The 21,789-nt window shown below is 35.7% G+C and overlaps 1 protein-coding gene across 6 annotated transcripts in view; it reads left to right on the forward strand.

The window, feature by feature from the left end:
* Positions 1 to 21,789, forward strand: part of USP34 (ubiquitin specific peptidase 34) — a 230,355-nt gene that overhangs the window by 203,990 nt on the left and 4,576 nt on the right. For 3 of the 6 annotated variants that reach the window (XM_015094329.4, XM_042246017.2, XM_042246016.2), the window contains 10 exons: positions 38 to 185; positions 4,379 to 5,013; positions 6,728 to 6,885; positions 8,126 to 8,204; positions 10,018 to 10,144; positions 10,836 to 10,943; positions 11,975 to 12,079; positions 12,196 to 12,320; positions 13,333 to 13,456; positions 20,985 to 21,064. In XM_015094329.4, coding sequence (XP_014949815.2) covers positions 38 to 185; positions 4,379 to 5,013; positions 6,728 to 6,885; positions 8,126 to 8,204; positions 10,018 to 10,144; positions 10,836 to 10,943; positions 11,975 to 12,079; positions 12,196 to 12,320; positions 13,333 to 13,456; positions 20,985 to 21,064 — 1,689 coding nt within the window. The remainder of the gene's footprint in view (positions 1 to 37; positions 186 to 4,378; positions 5,014 to 6,727; positions 6,886 to 8,125; positions 8,205 to 10,017; positions 10,145 to 10,835; positions 10,944 to 11,974; positions 12,080 to 12,195; positions 12,321 to 13,332; positions 13,457 to 20,984; positions 21,065 to 21,789) is intronic. The other 3 variants (XM_042246018.2, XM_060412083.1, XM_060412082.1) reach the window with 1 other exon arrangement.

Raw genomic sequence — 21,789 nt, forward strand, 5'->3', positions numbered from 1 at the left:
TTAGACTTATATTCTGTTCTCGTCATTTTACTTGTAGGTGATTGAATACAATCCTTCTCAGTGTCTGGATTGGTTGGCAGTGCAGACACCCCGAAACAAACTGGCACACAGCTGGGTTCTACAGAATATGGAAAACTGGGTTGAGCGGTTTCTTTTGGCTCACAATTATCCTAGAGTCAGGACTTGTAAGTCAAATATTCAGAATTTAACAAACCATTTGTTGTTCCAAGTTTTGTTTTTAAGGTGATTACAGTATGCTCATTGTGTATAATGCAAAAAGACTCTTAGAGATACAGTTTGTTTATTTTTGAGATACTGTTTTAAAGGCCAGAGTTTTATTAGTATTTGAAAACCTATGACAGTATTTTACAAATATCTGTAATTTTTTTTTTTTAAGTATAGGAAACTGTCTTCTCTTGGGTGACATCACCACCACTATCATCATTTGTTTCCTTTTTTGGTAGAGCCACAAAAGCATGATCAGAATTAGTGAAGAGAGTAAAGGATCAGGAAATCTTGTCTTAAAAATAACTTGAGAAGGCTAAGAGTAAAAGTAGCAATAAAAAAAGTACAAGCTGAGAGAAAATATTCTCTAAAGTTTTGGGAGTTAAATGATGACTATCTTTATTGTATCCAGGCCAGAAGGGAATAAGCAAAGATCTTGGAAGATACATGGACAAATAGCAAAAATAGAAATTTCACATAATAGGAAACTGCTCATAAATACACAGAGTGTTTTATTTTGATAGTATTAAATAAAAATCAAGTGGTTCATTCTTAAAAATTCTTTAATCATTCAATTTAGTCATTAAAATTGTATTTCCTAGTTTTCTGTTAAGAGCTCAAACAATGAGTGACACTCTGATAGCAGTAAGCACATTGAATACCCAGACCCATGTTTTTGAATAACATTTCTAGTAAAATGAATCACAGTTCCTGGGAGAAATGGCTGATTATAGGACTGGGGCAGGGAATAAACAAGATGAGTCTGGAGCATCTTGTGGGACCAGAAAGTAATGAAGCGCTCCAAAAACAATGATGAGGCTATGTTGAAGGGACATAAAACCAACCTGAAGATCTCCCGATCTCCAAACCTGGAACAAGTTGGGTCGAAAAATAATTAACATAGCACTGTATCGTAATCCAAAGTATAAAATAAATGTCCATGAGTCCATGCTAAAGAAATGAATGATTGAATAAACAAACAAATGAGGCGGCACATCCCCCATACAGAAGAATTTCAAATCATTTTTGTATATCTTTCCCCTCCAAAGGTGGAGTGTAATTCCATAACCTTTGAGTATCAGCTTTAGTGTCTTGCTTTCAAAGAACAGAGTATTAGGGATAGAGAAAATAACTTTTTAAGTGAAAAAACTTGACAAACATTAACTCTGGCAGGTAATTAAGGTGAAAAGTGTCACTGATAAGTCATACTGATAGCATGTGCCCTTGGTATGTGATACAAGGAGCACTTCATAATGTGGTTTTCCTCCCCAAATCCTATAACCTGAGTCTATTCACAATAGACATCACATAAACTCATTTGAGGGACATTCTACAAAAATACTGGACCACTACTCAAAACTACTGTGGTCTTCAAAAGAAAGTCTGACAAAGTGTCACAGTCAAGAGATTAAGGAGACATGACATCTGAATCTGGTGTATCCTAAATGAGATCTTAGAAGCAGAAGAACATTAGGACAAAACCATTAAAATCGAAAGTGTGGGATTGAGTTGATAGTAGTGTGCCAGTGTTGGAACACTGCAAGTGTGCTGTAGTAATAATGTCACAGTCGAAGTGGGAGAACATGCGTCAGTCATGGGTACACATGGATTGGCAGTGGTGCTCTGCCTGTAGGCTTTTTTCCCTGTCAGTTTAGGCAACACCACAGTAATGGGATGTTTGTAAAAGTGGACACATATGCTGGTTGGTGTTTATGTCCTGACTCTGGACCATAAAACAATTAAAAACCTATGTTCAACCGCCTTTCCTCCTCCCCCCCAAAAAAATGGGAAGGAAAAGCTTTTTACCTAGCTGGTACACCTAACATACATAATAGTGCTGAAGAAAGCATTTCATACATCGCAGTGACTTTGTAAGTTAATATTATCCTATAAAATGCAGTTTAGCAGTATGTACCAAGATCCTTAAATTTTTTTTTTTTTTTCCCTTTTTCACCTCCGTAATACCATTTCAGGGATTCTAGTATAAGTAAGTCATCCAATATATAAATGTCCGATAGCATTAGTTATAATTGTGAAAAATTAAAACTAGATGTTTAGATAGGAAATAGTTATGCATCATTTAAAAATTAAAATACTGAAGACTCTAGAAATATGAAAGCATGCTTTTGAATGTTTGAACATAGGAGCCAAATATTTACATAGAGTCAATATAACTCAGTAAGAATTAGGGTAACATGTATAGAAGAAAAGCTACAGAAAAATACTTTTAAATCCTACAAAATTGTAAAGAATAACTGTTTAAAATGTTTAGAGAAAAGGAAAGTGGTGACATGATAGATGCCCTAGAATAGTTGAGTTACCTTGTAGAAATGGAAGTTTTATTATAAGTTCTCTAGAACTGGGAATTCTTAAGTTATATTCTAGCAAGGCAGTTTTTAGAAAGATGGTCTGTTCTTTCATATTGACCTTCATGTTTGTTCTCAAAGATAGATATAACTTAAAAGTTGTGTTTTTCTCCCTAGCAGAACTTACCTTTTAATTTAAAAGCATGGAACTTTTATAGAAATAAGTAGATGGTTAAGTATCTGATAAAGCAAAACAAAATGTTAATTATAGAATTTATGTGGTGGGTCCATGGGTCATTTATTTGGTAGAGTGTTTTCAACCTTTCAGGGTATTTGAGATTTTTTTTCACAATAAAATATTGGGTTAAAATTTTAACTTAAACTGAATAATTTCTTTAATCAAAAATTTTTTTCTCAATTGCAGTTTTATACAGAATTATTCAAGATGACACCTACATGCCAAGTTTTTATATTTGAAATACATACCAAATTGAGCCTAACTGAAACAGACTAACCAGAGCAGTGTATAGTTAGTTCATAAATATATAGAAAATGGAGTGTTGTGCAAAAGTCTAATTTGAAGTAAATCTGTAAAAGAGTATACAGTTAATTTAGAAACCCTAACATCATTTGCTTTGGCAGTACAAAGGAAGTTATCAAATTATAGGTAGAATAGTGGAAGACAGAATGAGTAGGTGTATTGAAAAGGGCTGTGCTAAGCCGTTAGATGCCTTGAGAACGCTCTTTATTGAATGTTGGTAAGAAGATAAACTCATGAGTCTGACAATCAGTGTTTGAATTCCATTTCTGCCATACTGTGTAAAATTGGGTAGTCTTAATATTTTAAGTCTGAGTAAAAATGGAGATAATAAAAGTAATACCAAGTACATAAAACTGTGTTGTTAAATTTAAGAATTGGATAAATTTTAGCAGTTCTTGTTTTTGTTACCATTATCATTATCATCATCATCATCATCATTTCTCAAGGTCAAAATCTGGGCCCACCTCTTTTCATCTGTGTGATCTTGATCTTTGCTTCTCCAAGATTCAAATTTTCCAATGTATCATCACTTATGTCCAGAATGATTGTGCGGATTAAATGAGATAATATTTATAAAGTACCTAGCTCATACTACTTTTACAGATGGACTCAACTAATGAGTCATCCTCTCAGAATTATACCATAGGCTTAATAACATTTTTCAGATATGTTGGAGGAAGGGATTCTTTTCTTTGCACGCAGGGTTAGCCTAGAAGACTTCTAAAGATTTTCCAAAGATGGTGTTCTCTAATTGGCATATGTATATATAATCTTTATACTACAAAATTCTTTTAGATAAATCTCATTGTTTTTATAATGTAAGTTTACCGTTATCTACAAAATAATACTATTTTGTAGTAATTGATAAGGAAGAAGAAAACTAAGGCCTTAAATTAAAGATTTGACCCTGTCAGACAGCATAGGTCTTCTGGCCCCAAATACTGTGTTCTTCCTGTTAAACTGTGTTATTCCCTGAGAAGAAACAAAATGATAAAATAAATGGGAAAATTCTGTATCTTGGGAAAGCTAAACAAAAGAGGTTTAAAACTTTCTAGTAGTTACTGCAGTTGTTGTCACCACTTAAAAATAGTAGTGACAGAATGGAAGGCGTCTGGTTTTGTCATTCCTTGGGATCTTTCTCTGGTACAAGTGGTAGAGCAGAAAGATATTAAAAGAGATGTTCATGTCTCTTTAATTTTTATTCATTTTGGTTTTTACAGGGAAGAGTGGCTTTGTGTTTAATGACTGCTCTTCAGTCTATTTCATATCTTATAAACATCTGACAGTTTTGTTTTACATTTTATAGCTGCAGCTTATCTTCTGGTGTCCCTTATACCAAGCAATTCATTCCGCCAGATGTTCCGGTCAACAAGGTCTTTGCACATCCCAACCCGTGACCTTCCACTCAGTCCAGACACAACAGTAGTCCTACACCAGGTCTACAACGTGCTCCTTGGTTTGCTCTCAAGAGCCAAACTTTATGTTGATGCTGCTGTTCATGGCACTACAAAGCTAGTGCCCTATTTTAGCTTTATGACTTACTGTTTAATTTCCAAAACTGAGAAGCTGATGTTTTCCACATATTTCATGGATTTGTGGAACCTTTTCCAGCCTAAACTTTCTGAGCCAGCAATAGCTACAAATCACAATAAACAGGCTTTGCTTTCGTTTTGGTACAATGTGTGTGCTGACTGTCCAGAGAATATCCGCCTTATTGTTCAGAACCCAGTGGTAACCAAGAACATTGCCTTCAATTACATCCTTGCTGACCATGATGATCAGGATGTGGTGCTTTTTAACCGTGGGATGCTGCCTGCCTACTATGGCATTCTGAGGCTCTGCTGTGAGCAGTCTCCTGCATTTACACGACAACTGGCTTCTCACCAGAACATTCAGTGGGCCTTTAAGAATCTTACACCACATGCCAGCCAATACCCTGGAGTGAGTAAAATGATAACTCTTGTATCTGTATCCTCAAATTAATTGGAAATGCCTGTTTTTCCCCTTGGGGGGTGTAGTGACAAAATATGGGAGTATAGTCTAATTAACTGTTCTTAAAGGTGTATTTGTTTTCTTGACTATATTTGTAAAATGTTGTTATAAAATTGATAAGTGGGGAAAAAACTGATGTGTATAAATCATTTTTTTTAGTTTAATGATTGAAATTTTTCCTCTAATGGAACATATCTATGTTCATTTGTGGTTTTGTTAATGAGTCTTTCAAATATACCTAATCAGAAAATTCAGCTTTGTGGTATAGTTTTAAGGAAGTGAGTATTTACTGTTTAGATATTTATTATCAAGATGTCCATGCTTTGCTAAGCTGTGAGCTAGACGGTATTTTCTTAGCTGAAAATGTTCCCTGGGGTTTTTTGTTTTTTGGTTTCTTTGTTCACGTTTGCTTGCTGGGTTGCTCAGTTGTGTCTCGCTCTTTGCAACCTCATGGACAGTTCTCCAGGTAAGAATACTAGAGTGGATTGCCATTCCCTTCTTCAGGGGATCTTCCCGATCCAGGGATCAAACCCAGGTCTCCTGCATTGCAGGCAGATTCGTTATCATCTGAGCCACCAGGGAAGCCCATTCACTTGTTCACATTACATTCAAGTGCATGAAATGGTTAAGAGGCGGGCTTGTCAGAATACAAATATATACCATCTAAGTCATTCCTTTTTCTTTGCAGACTATAGGTTTTATATTAAAGTTTCCTCTCTCCATGTTAGGCTGTCATTCTTGGATATTTCTTTCCATTATTGCTTCTTACTCTTTGTTGTAAATTCAAGTTTACACCAAGAGGGTATAAATCTGGGAAGGAGGTTGGAAGCAGAGTGCAGAACCCTTTTTCAAGCTGTTGTCAACCCAAAGGCCATAAACTGCTAATAGGAGAAATTCTTTGCTAAATGGGAGGTGATGGGAGTGTAGAAGAAGGAAGTTTTTCAAGATTTACTTAAAAGCTCAATCAAATGACTATAGTAAATGGTATTTTAAATATTGTTATCCTTGAATTGGGTGCTGTACTTTTTTCCTGTTGAAGGAATAAAGGACCTTAATTGTCCTTTAGACATAATATAGTGAATTGTTTTTCTCACCCAGAAAGAATAACCTAATTTTTTGTCAAGAAAGTTAGAATGCCTATAATAAAGAAAGTGAATATATTAAGTACCAAAAGTGGTTCATCATCAGGTGACTTGAACTGGATCATCTGTCAGTCAGGAAAGATCACTCTAAATATTGCCACAAAGAGTTTCTAAAAAACAGTATTCAGGTGTAATTGAGGTGTGTGAAATCTTTGTGACAACTAATAATTTCTCATTTAAAAGGGACAAAAGATGGGCATTGCGTCTCTGGAACATACATTTGACATTGCAAAACTAGTAATTTAAATAGTTTTAGGACTAAAGTTGAACTGTATTTACTTGTAGTTTTTAATCTTGAAATTCTATTTTAAGATAATTTTCTTCCAGTGAGTAATATATTAAACTTTTAAAATAGAATCCATTGCTAATTTTTTAATTGTTTATGAATGCCGCTGCAATTTAAGTTAATTTGTATAGTTTTAAGAGCTAGCTAAATGAGCACAACACTTACAAATGAGAAACAGACACTGTAAAATGTTCCAGGGCTAAAAGGCCACCACTGTGCTTTTTACCCTTTTCAGGCAGTAGAAGAACTGTTTAACCTGATGCAACTGTTCATAGCTCAGAGGCCAGATATGAGAGAAGAAGAATTAGAAGATATTAAACAGTTTAAGAAAACAACCATAAGTTGTTACTTACGTTGCTTAGATGGCCGCTCCTGCTGGACTACTTTAATAAGGTAAAAAGATATTTTTTGATGTTTTTGTTTTGTTTTTCAAAGTAAGGGAACATCATTTTGACACTTAAAGAGAAATAATTTAAATTGTTTATAAGTGAAAGTTTACCAGTTCTTTAAGGTTATTGGGAAAGCATTTAAACCTCTTGACACTTAGGCAGACTTTGTATTTTGAGAGTTAGCTAGCTGCTTTTGAATAGTTTTTATTTTGATTTGGATTGTCTCTGTGTGTTTTATCAGAATCATTAGGGTTAGAAGGAACCTTAATGTATGATCTTCTACCTAATGCTTGAATCCTTCTCTCTTGGCAGTTCATCCTAACTTACGCTTGGACAGTTCAGTTCTAGAGGCGTCTAGATAGCTTATTCCATCTCTGAATAAGTTTCACTGTTAAGATACTTTTCTTTTATTTAGCCCAGATCTATCTTTTTTAACTTTAATTAGCCAAAATAACGAAACATCATCTTTACAGTTAATTTCAGAGCTCAGAAATTACTGAATAGCTATAAAGGAACTGCTACAAGTTCCCTTTAACTGTAGAAATAAAGTCTATATTAACTTCTTTTCTGTGTATTGCATCTGAGACTTGGGACAGACGTCTTTTATTAGACACACATTTTTTTGGCAGTACTCTCTTGAATACTGTAGAATCTTAAGGTAATCAACCCACAATAGATAAGGTTATCTTCTTCAGAAAACTTTAAAGTTTGAATCTTTGTTAGTACATAAGATCAAATTAACTGCTTTTGCCAAGACTCTTTAAAGAAACTTTCAAAATTTTAGCATTAATTTTGAAACATTGTTTTCCCAAGATCTGCTACTAATGAGCTTTTAAGGTCATTTTCAAAAGAAAATTTGGAGTTTTCCTGATTATTATTTTTAAAAAGGAAAGAAAAACATCTCACTAAAGTAGAATTTCTGACTGTACTATATAATAGCAGTTTCCAGTACTAATAGTGAAAGTCTGTTAATAAGAGTAATGAACCTACTTATGGATGATTATTATGTAGATAATTTTCAGCACCAACAGAAGTTTTGGGGTCCACCCCCCCAGGTTGCATTGAGGATTTCTTTTTAAATATTATCTTTTTATTAAATTACTAAGGACTAGATGTAGCTGTCTTTTTCTAGGTAAGAAAGTAGAGAACCAAAATGACAGTTTACTTATTCTTTTTTTTTTCCCCCATGTAAGTGTTCTGTTCTGATTCAGAGTTCTCAAACTGGACTTTATATATTTTTCTAGTGCCTTCAGAATACTATTAGAATCTGATGAAGACAGACTTCTTGTTGTATTTAATCGAGGGTTAATCCTGATGACTGAGGTAAATGCTTTATTGTGTTTCACTGTAGATTTATTCCAATTTAATGTTCTCACCAAAACTTTTTTTGTGTATATTTGAGAGTTTATTATAGGTTGTTTTGTAGGTGTCTGGATTTTAAATATGCAAATCAGTAAATACTTATTTATATTCTAAGAATAACTACATCATGGTACTAAGCTTGCTGTTTTTTTCCATAACAATTACATACATTCATTTCATTTGTAGGACTAGAAATGAATGAAATTTGTAGGATTTAATTGACACACAGTTTCTCAAGAGTGTGCTTATTTGCTTTCCTCATTAAAGGAAGCTAGTGAGGCTGCGTTCAGTTCAGTTCAGTTCAGTCACTCAGTCGTGTCCGACTCTTTGCAACCCCGTGAGTCACAGCACGCCAGGCCTCCCTGTCCATCACCATCTCCCGGAGTTCACTCAGACTCACGTCCATCGAGTCCGTGATGCCATCCAGCCATCTCATCCTCGGTCGTCCCCTTCTCCTCCTGCCCCCAATCCCTCCCAGCATCACAGTCTTTTCCAGTGAGTCAACTCTTCGCATGAGGTGGCCAAAGTGCTGGAGTTTCAGCTTAAGCGTCATTCCTTCCAAAGAAATCCCAGAGTTGATCTATAGGTGGTTAAAAATCAACTGTTCATTCTTCCCATAATTACTGAACATCCACAACTCTTAAGATGACTTTAAGTCCACAGAGGTGCATTGTACCCTTTCGTCTAATAATGGAGATAAGGTTAAAGAGTACATACCAAGGGAATTAAGAGGTAGGATAGTTTTTTCAGTTGATGGTATTATAGAATAAGGATACAGTATATGAAATTGTACTTTGAAGAATCTGAACTTGCAGAGACAAAATAGAAAAGGATTAACATAAATGATTTAATCAACACAAAGGTAAGAAAGTATTGGTTGTATTCAACAAGAGCTAAGTCTGTCTGGCTAAAACAAAAGTATGTGAAGAAGAGTAATGAGAACTTAATTCTTCAACAGCTGTTTGAATGTCTTCTCTGTCAGCCATTGTGCTAGGCATGGGGGATATAGCAATGAACAAGATTGTCATGGTTTCTGTCCTCACAACTAACACATTAAATGTCACATGAGTACATTGTTCAGATTATGTACTGTCACAGATTCTAGGTTATGAATTTTCAGCTGTGAATTGTGAGTAGTGTATGGGGAACTAATTTGACAAGATTAGGAAGACGATGCATTGGTGTACAATGAAATAGAAACCAAGGATTTCATTAGCTAGTACAGGTAAAGGAATCGAAAGATTTAACAAGCCAATATGATTAAAGGAATTTTACCTTTGGAGTTCTTTTACCTCTTTTAGACCTACCATCTTACTGCTGCTGTTTTAGACCTACTATGACTGACAGCAGTTTCACCATTGTCTTTCATAGAAACTCTTGAAAGTTAGTTAAAGCAGTAGCCTATTCTCCCCAGTCTTCCTGTTGTTACTGCTGCTTTGTAATCTTTGAAACTTGCAGTCTTAGAAATGTGTACTTAGAGCAAACAGTAAACCACCACCCCCTCCCCCATAAAAATCTAATTAAATAAATTATTTGTTCAAAGTAAAATGTAAACACAAAATATCAGACTCTGAGAGTGAGGATTGTTCTGTGCTTTAAAGAGCTGAACGGGGGACTTCGACTTGTAGGTAGAAAGCAGATACATTTGCTTTGTGCACATAGGCACACTCATAGTCTGAGTCTGAAAACATGTCATAGAGGATGAGTGGTACTATTTTGTGGCTCCATAAAGTAAAAGTGGAATGAAGTTTTTCATTTTTTTAATCACTTGTAGTCTTTCAACACACTGCACATGATGTATCATGAAGCCACAGCTTGCCATGTGACTGGAGACTTAGTAGAACTTCTGTCAATATTCCTTTCAGTTTTGAAGTCTACACGCCCATATCTTCAGAGAAAAGGTTTGCTTAATCCTACTTTTTTTTTATTAGTTTAACAATTAAAGAGTGAAATAAGACTTTTTAAACCACATGCTTCAGAGAATTTGTCTTTACAAGGCTGATGTTAGCTAACCATTAGGAAAATGTTTGTGACCTCCTGATGTAAAGCTGGAATGTTCTTGTTTATTTTCTTTATTCATGCCTAAAAAATAAGCAAGCATGCTAGTGGCTGATTCATGTTGATATATGGCAGGAACCAGCACAATATTGTAAAGCAATTATCCTCCAATAAAATATTAAAAAAAAAAAATTGGGGAGACTGGAAAATGTTTCCAAGCACAGTAACAACATGAGTATTTGTGAAGGTTCTCCAGCTGGAAACTTCCATGGCTTAGGTTAGATCATTTATTTTCAAGAGAAATAACTATAAAACAATTATCTCTTGTGTCCCTGTAAAATCATGTAAACTTTGAAATGTATGTGAATTTCTAGAAAATGGGACATAACAATCACTAAAATACGTGTTTAAAGAAATCTAGCAAGTTTAACAATAGTAGCTGTCTTATAAAAATAATCACTTAGCTTTCGCTAAAGATGTCTATGTAATAAATTTGAATGTTTTAGTGTTAGCATTCTGTAGTTTACAACAGAAAATAATTGTGAAGAAGTTTGACTTCAGGTGGCATATTTACATATGCTTTTGTGTTTGCAGATGTGAAGCAAGCATTAATCCAGTGGCAGGAGCGAATTGAATTTGCCCATAAACTGTTAACTCTTCTTAATTCCTATAGCCCTCCAGAACTTAGAAATGCCTGTATAGGTAAGTTAGCTGGAAAATAAACCTGTGTAAAAGCCTAATGGAAGAACATTTTTATGGGATCCTATGTGTGTGTATATAAGATGTAATGTTAGTTCTGTAGTGTTTGGAAGACATTGGTACTTTTTATGAGTGACTTAGACTGGCCAGCAGACTCTTAGGAAAATAGAATTCTGTTTCTTAACATATCAGTAATTAACTATGTCATCATAGGCCAGGTCACTTCATATATCTGGGCATGCTGACCTAAGGTTAGATCTCTTCCAGCTCTGAAATCTTCCGATCTATATAAATAGTGTAGAATCATGCAGATGTTTACAGATTAGAACTGACATTGTAAAGAGTTGGGGTGATTGTTTCAGTGAGTCTTTTTGCGTAAAGATACTTCCTAGTAGTAGTAGTTCTTGGACTCCTGAGTATTTTAGCTTTTTATTAATTGTGTATTTATAATAAAATGATAATTTATATCTATTAAAGGAAACCCTTGGTTTAAATTCATACTGCATATTTTTTTACTGTCTTATAAGCTATTTAAGTCATCTTTAGAGACTGTAGCTATTTGTTTACAGTTTCTTAAAACGGTAGATATATATGAGCAGTTAATCATGGCAGGTCACCTGATGTTCTGTAGAATTACTGGCCTGTACTGCTCCATCAAGAAGAGAGGGTTACTTCAAAGCTGATTAAGGATTTGCAGATCCAAAGAATCTCAAACCTTGCTTTGGTTAATTTTATGAAGAGACATAATCAGTGTGCATGAAATATTTCCTCCATTGTACTTGTCCCTGGTGCTTCTTTTAAGTTTTAAACTTTGGTTTCTTAATGGTGCCCTGTTGTGGTTAATAACTCTGTGGATCTATTTTTCGTTAAGCATCAGACAGTTTGTCCGGGGGCTGAGATTTCAGACAGTCTGAGACTCATTACAACTTGTTAGCTGCCACACTACCATCAATTACCCCAGTAGGACTAGTGCATTTGAAGATAGCAGATCCGCCCTCCAGTTTTTAATGCCCACATTGTGTTTTTATTTTCAGATGTCCTCAAGGAACTTGTGCTTTTGAGTCCCCATGACTTTCTTCATACTCTGGTTCCATTTCTACAGCACAACCATTGTACTTATCATCACAGTAATATACCAAGTATGTATTCATCTAGCACAGTACTTGAACATGGTTGGCATTTAATCTTTCTGCACACTGAAACATGGAGATTTATTTTTTCCATTTATTCTTATTGTACACTTTTAATGTCTTAGTGTCTCTTGGACCTTATTTCCCTTGTCGAGAAAATATCAAGCTAATAGGAGGGAAAAGCAATATTCGGCCTCCGCGCCCTGAACTCAATATGTGCCTCTTGCCCACAATGGTGGAAACCAGTAAGGTATGTTGGGATGCCAGGAAAACCATGTTTCTCTAGTACACAGTAATTTAGAACTTCCCCTCTGGCCATTATGAGTTATATTAGACTTAAATGATCATTTTCTGGATCCTAAGGAGATTAGACTCATTTGGACTTTTTCCTGCTCTGAAATGTTGGTTGAATTTTGCAAAATCAATAATAAGCACAAGTAGTAAGTTTTTTTTGCCCCTAAAAAAATATCCTAACAGAAAATCTCATTAGTATTGGTCACTAGGCTAAATTATAAATGGGTCATATATCTAAATTTGAAAGATCAAGTTAGGTACTGACTACTGTTTATATTTCGCCATATAATCAATGACTCCTTTTACTGCCCTTTAATTATAATTCTTTGACCTAAGCCCAGTTATCACTGATTGATGGATTTATCATTTGTAGCCTGATTCTGGTTCTCTAATACTTATTCTAAAATAGTACTAATTCTAAATTATAGAGAGAAGGAACATAGACACAGGATAATTTATCTTAGTTCTAAGACTTTTCTAAACAGTTTTTTCATTAATTTATCTTTCCTCACCCACTTTATTTACATTCTCTCTTGCCCACTATCTTTGGATCTTAAATGCATTTAAGAAGTTTGTATTAAATAAAAAATTTAAAATAGTTAATACAGTAGAAACCATTTCAGAAATAATCTGAAATTTATTCCAAAAATCAAATTTAATTCACTCTTCTTGATGATATGTCTGTAGAACTCAAGTGTCACATTTTAAAATCCTACAGTAGTTTTACTTTATTAAAGTATATAGAAATAAGGGGTAATTTTAATTGATAACATTTGCACACTGAAAATAAACTTGTGACAATTAAGATCTTAATAACATTAATAGAAACTTGGAATTTAAAACTAGGTTCTTATAGAATTTAAATATTTAATCAGCTTTTTAGTTAAATTTATTACATTTGCACAAAATATGCTCTTTAATTTATTATACAATTTAAGTGCAACCATTTTATCATCTTTAACCTTCAGGGCAAAGATGACGTTTATGATCGTATGCTGCTAGACTACTTCTTTTCTTATCATCAATTCATCCATCTATTATGCCGAGTTGCAATCAACTGTGAAAAATTTACTGAAACATTAGTTAAGCTGAGTAAGTATAAAAGATGAGCAGTAAATTCCACTGAATTATTTTAAGCCCCTAGCCATTTAGGAAGGGGAGGAAAAAAATGAGCCAATCCTTTTTTTCTTTTTTAAAGTGAATGTTGAAAAATATTAATATTCTTGGGAACATTTTTATTTTTATTAAGAAAACACCAACTTACTGGTTTCCATTGAATAGTTCTGCCCAGAGTTTCAGCTGGCTTATAAAGGAGTGTGGAATAGGCTCATCACTTTTGTACATAGAAGCCCAAGTCCTCCTCCATCTGCCCAGCAGAATTTAAAAACCAAAAACTGCTCTGTTTAGGGAGGCAGGCTTAGAGAGATGGACTTCCCCAGCCCTGATCTAGAGGATAAGATAAGATCAATAGTGCCAGCTGTGCTTTGGAGCTGGAAACACCAAGAGCAAGCTAAGTGGACTTGCCAGGGTGAAGCAGAGGTGCATATATGAGTAAATTAGGAGGTAAGTCTCATAAAATAGAGGGATGAGTGAGAAGGGAAATTTGAAAAGGAAGATATGAGAAATAGAAAAAAAAATCAGTGAATTATAAAAGGGGGAAAACCTTGAATTATTTTTATGTAATATTGTCTCTCTGAGGATGCAGCTGAGAGCTCTTAGAAGACTGCTCCCTTTGGGTGACTTTTTCTAGCTGATAAGTCTTTAGAAGAAGTGTAGCCCTCCAGGTGTCCCCTGTCTCAAGATCTCCAGAGTTCTCAGGCTCTATGTGTCGTATGAGTCTGTTACCTTTAGGGATGACCCAGGATCCTCTCCATTGTACCATAGCTTTTGTGTCAAGAGAATGGGAGGTGAAATACTCATGGAACCACCATCCAGGTCAAGAAGTAGAATATTACTGCACCCTGGAAGTTATGCAATGTGCTCCTTCTCAGTCACAACCCCCTCCTTCCTTTGGAAAAGGTTTTGATCCGTTATAGACAGGGCCGAATCCAAGAAGGCAGTGGTAACAACTGTCAGGGATAATTTCTCTTCAGAAAAACCAGCTTTTTGGTAAGTGATTAGAATGTCTTCAGATTTGAAAGGGTGTTCCTTCCATCTACTACCATTAGCTAGTGTTTTATATATGTGGCTGAAGAACGGGGAGTGGGTAGATGAGGATATGTTCATATCGGCCATTCCATGATTATATAATTGAGTTGTGGCACTTGGCTGTAAAAAGCTGAAATCTAGCAGTGGCAACGACCAAGTGTAGGGAAATACCCAGGAGTTCTAATAAGACAGTCTTGCTCCCAGATAAGGAGGAAGAACTTCACAAAGAGGTTAACTTCAAGGAGAGTTCTTAGTAATTATGTCCATGTGATTTATACCAAAAGTTAAGTGAGGAGCTGTCTTATCTACTTGAAATAATGAATGTTTTCACCCTGTGAGACTGTCTTCCTCACTAACACAAATAGATAGTTCTGGGAAATTAAACATAGGAGAGGGAGGAAAAGAAAGGAGACATACCTAGCCATCCCATTAGCTGACTCAATTTTCATCATATTTTATGCTCCTCATCACTTACACTCAGGAGGCACATTTATGCTGGCTCACAGTGTTTAGTTCTCTACATAGGACTGTTCTTCAGAATTTTCTAGCAGGATGGAAATACTCTCCAACTGTATCACCAACCACAGTATGATAGCCACTGACCATGTAGTGTTCAGAACTTAAAATGTAATTAAGGAACTGAATTTTTTTATTTTAACCAAATTAATTTTAAATAGCAGATGTGACTTGTGGCTACTGTATTGCATAGGACAGCTCTAGTTATATATAAGCTGAAACCTTTAACAAATTGAGCAGGAAAAGAAATTTTTCATGGTTATATCTTAAGAAAATTGGACATTATTTTGGATATGAAGTAAAACAAAGAACTAAAAGCATTGTTTTCCTTATGCTTCTTACAAATGGAGAGATTATGTCCCAGTCTTCTAGCTGAAATAACTATTTCCAGGGAGAGGCAACGAGGAGAGAGCTTGAGAAAGCAAAGCCCACATTAACAACTGGGATGGGAAGCAGAGAGTTGATAAGGAGTTTTAATTGTATAGTTTCTTCAAGAAACTATATTTGGCAACAAGAGGGGAGGGTTGAAGTGCTGTTGAAGTGAGGACAGTCAGGCATGGGGATGGAAGAGACAGAAAGTTGGGAGAGAATCCAGGGAATATGAACAAGGCTGCTGATTGCCAAGTGGAATAGTACTAGTGTGTCTGAGACTGCAGTGTTTTAATATGTAAGAATTTTATTATTGTTATTTTTTTACATAAAAACAGCAAGTATGGGTTTATTTTCTCCTCTTTCTTACTTACATAGGCTTCCCTGGTGGCTCAGAGGGAGGGTCAAGAATCTGCCTGCAATGCGGGAGACCTGGGTTCTATCCCTGAGTCAGGAAGATCCTCTGGAGAAGGGCATGGCAACCCACTCCAGTATTCTTGCCTGGAGAATCCCCATGGACAGAGGAGCCTGGCAGGCTACAAGTCTGTGGGGTCGCAAAGGGTCAGACACAACTGAGCGATGAAGCACAGCAGCACCTATGTAAATATCCTCCATATCCTCAGAAGGCCAACTGTGGATTGAAATTTCCACTGTAATCATTATATTATCATTTTATATAAGGGTCTTCAAGTATCAGGGGCTCCTGGAACCAGTCCCCCATTAATACCCAAGGAATGACTAAACTAATGATTAAAACCATACAGTGCAGCTATGGAAACACATGGATGGAACAGCAGAAAAATAGCCCCAAAACAAACATAAGGATACACAAGGATTTGGTAGATAATAAAGATGACCTACCAGATTAGTTGAAAATGGGTAGTATTGAGATATTGGGTAGCTTTCTGGGAGAGGAGAGGCAAGATTTTAATACCATCTTTGCTTCTTAGACCAAAATACATCCTAGGAGGATTAAGTATTTAATTGTGAAAAATAAAATCCTAGAAATATTAAATAAAAAACATAGGATCATATAAATACCATCTTGAGATTTGAAGGACCATGTAAGCATGACACAGAACCCAGAAACAATAAGTAAGAAATTGAAATTTTTTATTATGTGAAAATTAAAAATACTGCATATTGAAAATGCGATGAATTGAATTAAAATACATACAGCTAATGAGTGAAGTATTTGCCTTCTTATCAGATAAATGGCTAGGAGTACCAGTATACAAAGAGTTTTTAGGATTCAGTAAAATGGTAAAGAACATTAAAGTAAACAGTTATTTCTATTTGCATCCTCCCAACTATGAGGTAAAGTTTGGATGATACTACAGTTTGGGCAAAGAGGAGATCTATTAATGGGGTTGGTTTGGAGAGGAAGTTTAGATTGTTCATGCCCTTTGCCCCAGCAATACCAGATCTGGGGATCCACCCTAAATCTACTCATTAAATATATAGTAACATACATAGGATGTTTATTTTAACTTGGTTTGTATTGGGTAAAACTGGGAAAAACAAATGTCTGTCAATAGAAGCTTAGTTAAGTTCATTTGTATAATACAGTCTTTAAAATAAAATGATAGGAAATAACTTTGGATCACATGAAAAAGCAAATTGGAAAATACAGAATATGACCACATTCTTATGAACAAGGGGGAAGATCAGTACATGTTAAAGTAAAAAAGAAAGTATATTCTTAACTAAGGATAAAATGATGGGACACTTTTATTTTCTAGGTTAAATACAAATTATTTGTAATGATCATGCATTGATCTTACATTTGAGGAAAATTTTTTTCCAAAGCAGAAAATTGGTAATGCAAACCCTAATCATACCAAGTTTTTTAGGTACCTTAGTAGTGCACATGAAGATTAATAAGATATCAAATAAAATTAACAAATCCCTAGATTTCATAATTTTCATTTTTAGACACAAAGCAAAAATCACCTTGACATTAGTTTTTGAAAGCTTTCTTAATACTTTAATAAGTGAAAGGTGGTTTAAAATATTTTTTGCAAGTAACATGATATACCTAGAAAATCCATAATCTTCAAAGTTTCTAGAATTAATATAGTTGATGTAAGTGATTAAAATTCAATACGAAAGCACAACTGTTGATCATCTTTCAGCTTTTTTGATATCAAGGTGATACTGATTGGAGAAACAGCTCGTTTACATCCACCTATATTAGGTGGTACATCCACCTATATGAGGTCATATAGAATCATTACATTTAATAGACATATGTATAATTTAGGGGTTGGTTACCAGTCTGTTAATTTACAAAGAAGAATGAGCACAGCAATCTGAATGTTACATGGTAGGGCCAGCAGATTTTTTCCTGTAACCTGCATGGGAAGCTGAGTAAACAACAATAGCTTGCTTAGTGGGTATGAGGTCAGAAATAAGGGAATTAGAAGAATCAAATGTGATATTCTCAGGCTAAAATGTCTTGATTCAGTCTTACAGTGGAGCATTAGCTGTGGGCTTCCATCCGTTGGCCAGAGCTCCCACTTCCCATGAGTAATGCTTGAATGGGATAAATACTCCTATAGAAAGCTGGACAGAGAATCATAACACAGTTGAGAAAGGAGAAACCCCAACTAGTAAATATATAAAGTATTTCATCCTCACAGCAACCATATGTATTACCATTTTACCTACTAAAGATTTTTCTTTTAAATAACACACCCAACAGCTTCTACAGTATAAGGTGCCACTATTGAGGGAAAAATGTGTTTGGAATAGCTTTTCATTGTTGAACATGGTTCCTTCGTGGGTGGGAACGGGGTGGGGTAAGGACCTTTGTTGAGGATGCCCGAAGTCACAGGACTGAGAAAGACGAGTGATCATACAGGAACCAGTATGTTCTAGGTCTGCCCATCCTGTCTGCTGAGGTAAGGCTTGGAAACGTGCCTGCGAGTGCTGGTCTGCATCTCCTTGCGCTTTGCACCCAGTGAGTGAGATACCCCTATTGGAGGGGGAGTGTGTGGACTAGGATGGCATTGGCCTCCACCTTAAATTAGTAGGGCCTAGATACACCTTATCCTCGGTGCTTTGTGAAAATGCTAGAAACTAAGCCCTGCTTTGAAGGGATGGCCTTCCTTCCAAAGGTGCAGCTCAGTAGGGATTAGGATGTGAAAGAGATGTGAGGTGTCTTTAGCTCACTGTGGGTGGCAGTGTTTTCCAGAATGTAGTGTACAAGATGGCCCAGAGAAAATAATTTTCATGTTAAGAAATAGATCTTACTGTATTACAAAAGTAAATAATTCATACCAAATGCATGATTGTCCTGGATGTTACATTGTCTAGGACAAGGACAACATAGGATTAGCTTCTCTGAGTGAATCTAAAGCACAGTTATCAAGTAAACAGAGAAGATAGTCAGATATAAAAACAGTGATGAAAATTATACATAGATGACTAAAGCTTGGGAAACTGATTATTGAAAAGATGGTGGGCTTTAGACTCAGATAAGTCTGGGATAGATACAGCTGTATAACTCACTTGCTTTGGGGATGAAACTGAGCAGATTAGTGATTTCTCTGAGCCTCATTTCCTCATTCAAAACAGTGGGGAATATGAGGGAACATAACGCCTCCCAGAGTTGATGAGAAAATTAAATGTGATTATCTGACTTACCTAGCACAATAGATGTTAGTATGTTTATTCCATTCTTCACTTGTAAAATAAACATATTTGAATCAGTATTATTTGAAAACAGTCCTGCATCATAGAAGGCCTCTGTGTTTTTTTGTTGTTGTTGTGGTAGTGCTAGCTTTTTAGTAGTTGTGGAAAATCCGAATAAAGTCTAGAGGATCTTAAATTGTAGTTAAAGCCCGCTTTCACAGAGGGTTTATGTCAGGGCAACCTCTAGTTCAGGGGTTGGCAGACTCTGCGAAGGGGCCAGAAAAAATGGGCTGTGAGCCTATTGCCAACCCCTGCTGTACTTTTATGAGTAATTATAATGCTGAAACATGGGAACATAGGAACTTTATTCTCTGTAGCCATCAGTGTTGATGACATGCCTTTGTTTGCTTCTGTGTATTGTGATGTTATGATCGGTAAATGCCTCCAATGCCAACCAGATTAGGTTAGGAGAAAGGTGAGAGTTTTCTTTGGGTCTTTAAAATGGAATTAATCTTGACAGGAAAATAAAAGGTAGGCTTCCCCACAAAAGGGAGTCTAGGCATCCTTTGATGATTAAACTGAATGACTGATCTGGTTTCTCTAAGATTTTCTCAGACCCGTAGTCTAATACAAAGGTTGGCAAACAGTAACCTGCGTGCTGCCTGTTTTGTACAACCAGTGAGCTGCCTGCAAGCTAAGAAGAGTTTATACAATTTTTAATTTTTTTTTTCCTGAGATTCTGAGTATATTGTGATATACATGAAAATTACACGATACTCAAATTTCAGTATGTTAAATAAATAACATTTTATTGAAAGACCAGCCACACCCGTTCATCTAGTGCTGTCAGTGGAGCAGTTGCAACAGTTAAATAGCTTACAAAGACTAAAATACTGGTATTCCCAAACTTTTGAAAGTTTGCTTTATGCCACTTCACTTTTATGAAATACCTACATTAGTACCTCTTTTTGCTAACCAAAAGAAATGCAAAGGGGATTTTTGCTTTTACGGAAAAAGGTAAATTGCTTTTTCACTTTACGTTGCTTCAGCTTATGAAAGGTTCCATAATTGGGGGAAACCTGTAATTACTATTTGGCCCTGTACTGAAAATGTGTGCCAACTTCAGCTGTTTCTCATAATTTTTTTAACTGTAGGAAGATAACTTGTATTATATTTCTCCTCCATGATTTCCCTGGGGGATGGGAGTGTTGGAGGATGGAAAATTTACTTATGACTGACCGTGGCATTACAACTTCTGTGTTTTGAGAGAGGTAGGATAGCAGGGGCTAGGTGAACTAATTTCTTAAGGAAACATTTGATATCTGGAATAGTCAAGAGAAGGAAAAGTTAAAACCTTGGCCGTTTCAAGTTAGATGCTGACATACAGCAGCTAAGTGTGATCCACCCGAAGGGTCCTGGGGACGAGGCTAGGGGCTGTTAGAGAAGAATTTACCTAAATCTACTACAAATGGAGAAACAATATAAAAGAGAGAATGATGTGTTTCGTACTTCTTCACATCCTGTTTGAACTTGTACCCCCGTCCCCACTGCACTCTAGTAATTCCATGTGATATGATCTAATATGCAGAGTGTAACTTAACCCAAGAAAGCTTTGGAACCACTTGCAGTAAATTTTATTGTCCCAGATAAAGTTCTGATTCTCAAAAAACCTGAATTGGTTTAAGTTCTCGAAGGTCCTTCTAGGAATGAGGTATGGGAGATAAATGAAGTCAAAGTATACTGAACTCTAAAAATTATTTCACTGGTTAAAACATTGGAATGAATTCTTCCCCTTTAAATACTTTACGTATTTCTAAAACATAGAAAATATGCATACGACTAGAAATAGAAATACGACTAGAAATAGCCATACTATTGTACCTGCAGAGTTTAATATCTCAGTAGTGTAATTTATAATTATAACCTATTCTGGTTTCTTTTCAAATATTAGGTGTCCTAGTTGCCTATGAAGGTTTGCCACTTCATCTTGCACTGTTCCCCAAACTTTGGACTGAGCTATGCCAGACTCAGGTAAAGAAAATGAGTTTTAGATGACTTGGTGTTTCATCTCATCCAACCAGGTGGTCAGTAATTTTAGGAACACTGGGTTGAAAACTGGCTAGAAATTGGGGATTTTTCAAATCTTGGTAGGTAAGACACTGTTAATAGAAAAAATAACTATTAAGCAATGGATATCTAGTTGCCCTGTGTAATTTTCTTTTTCCATACATTTGTTATCACAAAGGATATTTCAGACAAGCTGTTTCAAGTTGAATTCCCCATTTAAAGGTCAATATAAATGGTTGTGGTGAAAGTCTGAGACAGGGAGCTATTAGGACAAGAAGCCATGTGCCACTTCTTGGTCTCCCTCACCTCTCCTGTTTCTTCTCCCTGCCACCATTCCAAAACCGCTAACAAAACATTTCAGCAGACTCTTCATTACCTCTTGCTTATCTGTTACCTCAGAGCAGTTTTTGGAGTCTGGTGCACTTGTTTTCTTATCAGCAATCTCATTGAGAACAGGAAACACTGTACCCTTCCTATCTTAAGTCTAAGAGCCACCCCCTTAATGTGGGCACCTAAATAATGCTTGTTAAATTGTGGAGGAAGAATGGTGGGGAAAGAGGAAGAAATCAGATTGATTCTAAGGTTTGGCTCATCCTTGGATCAGGCATAAAGGACCCTACTCTTTAGACTCTGAAAAAACTTCCAGTTTCTTGCCTGAGTGCATTGCCTATTTGCAGAGGATGATGTGA

The sequence above is a fragment of the Ovis aries genome, chromosome 3 (assembly GCF_016772045.2).
Source record: "Ovis aries strain OAR_USU_Benz2616 breed Rambouillet chromosome 3, ARS-UI_Ramb_v3.0, whole genome shotgun sequence".
In the NCBI taxonomy this organism is placed as follows: Eukaryota; Metazoa; Chordata; class Mammalia; order Artiodactyla; family Bovidae; genus Ovis; species Ovis aries.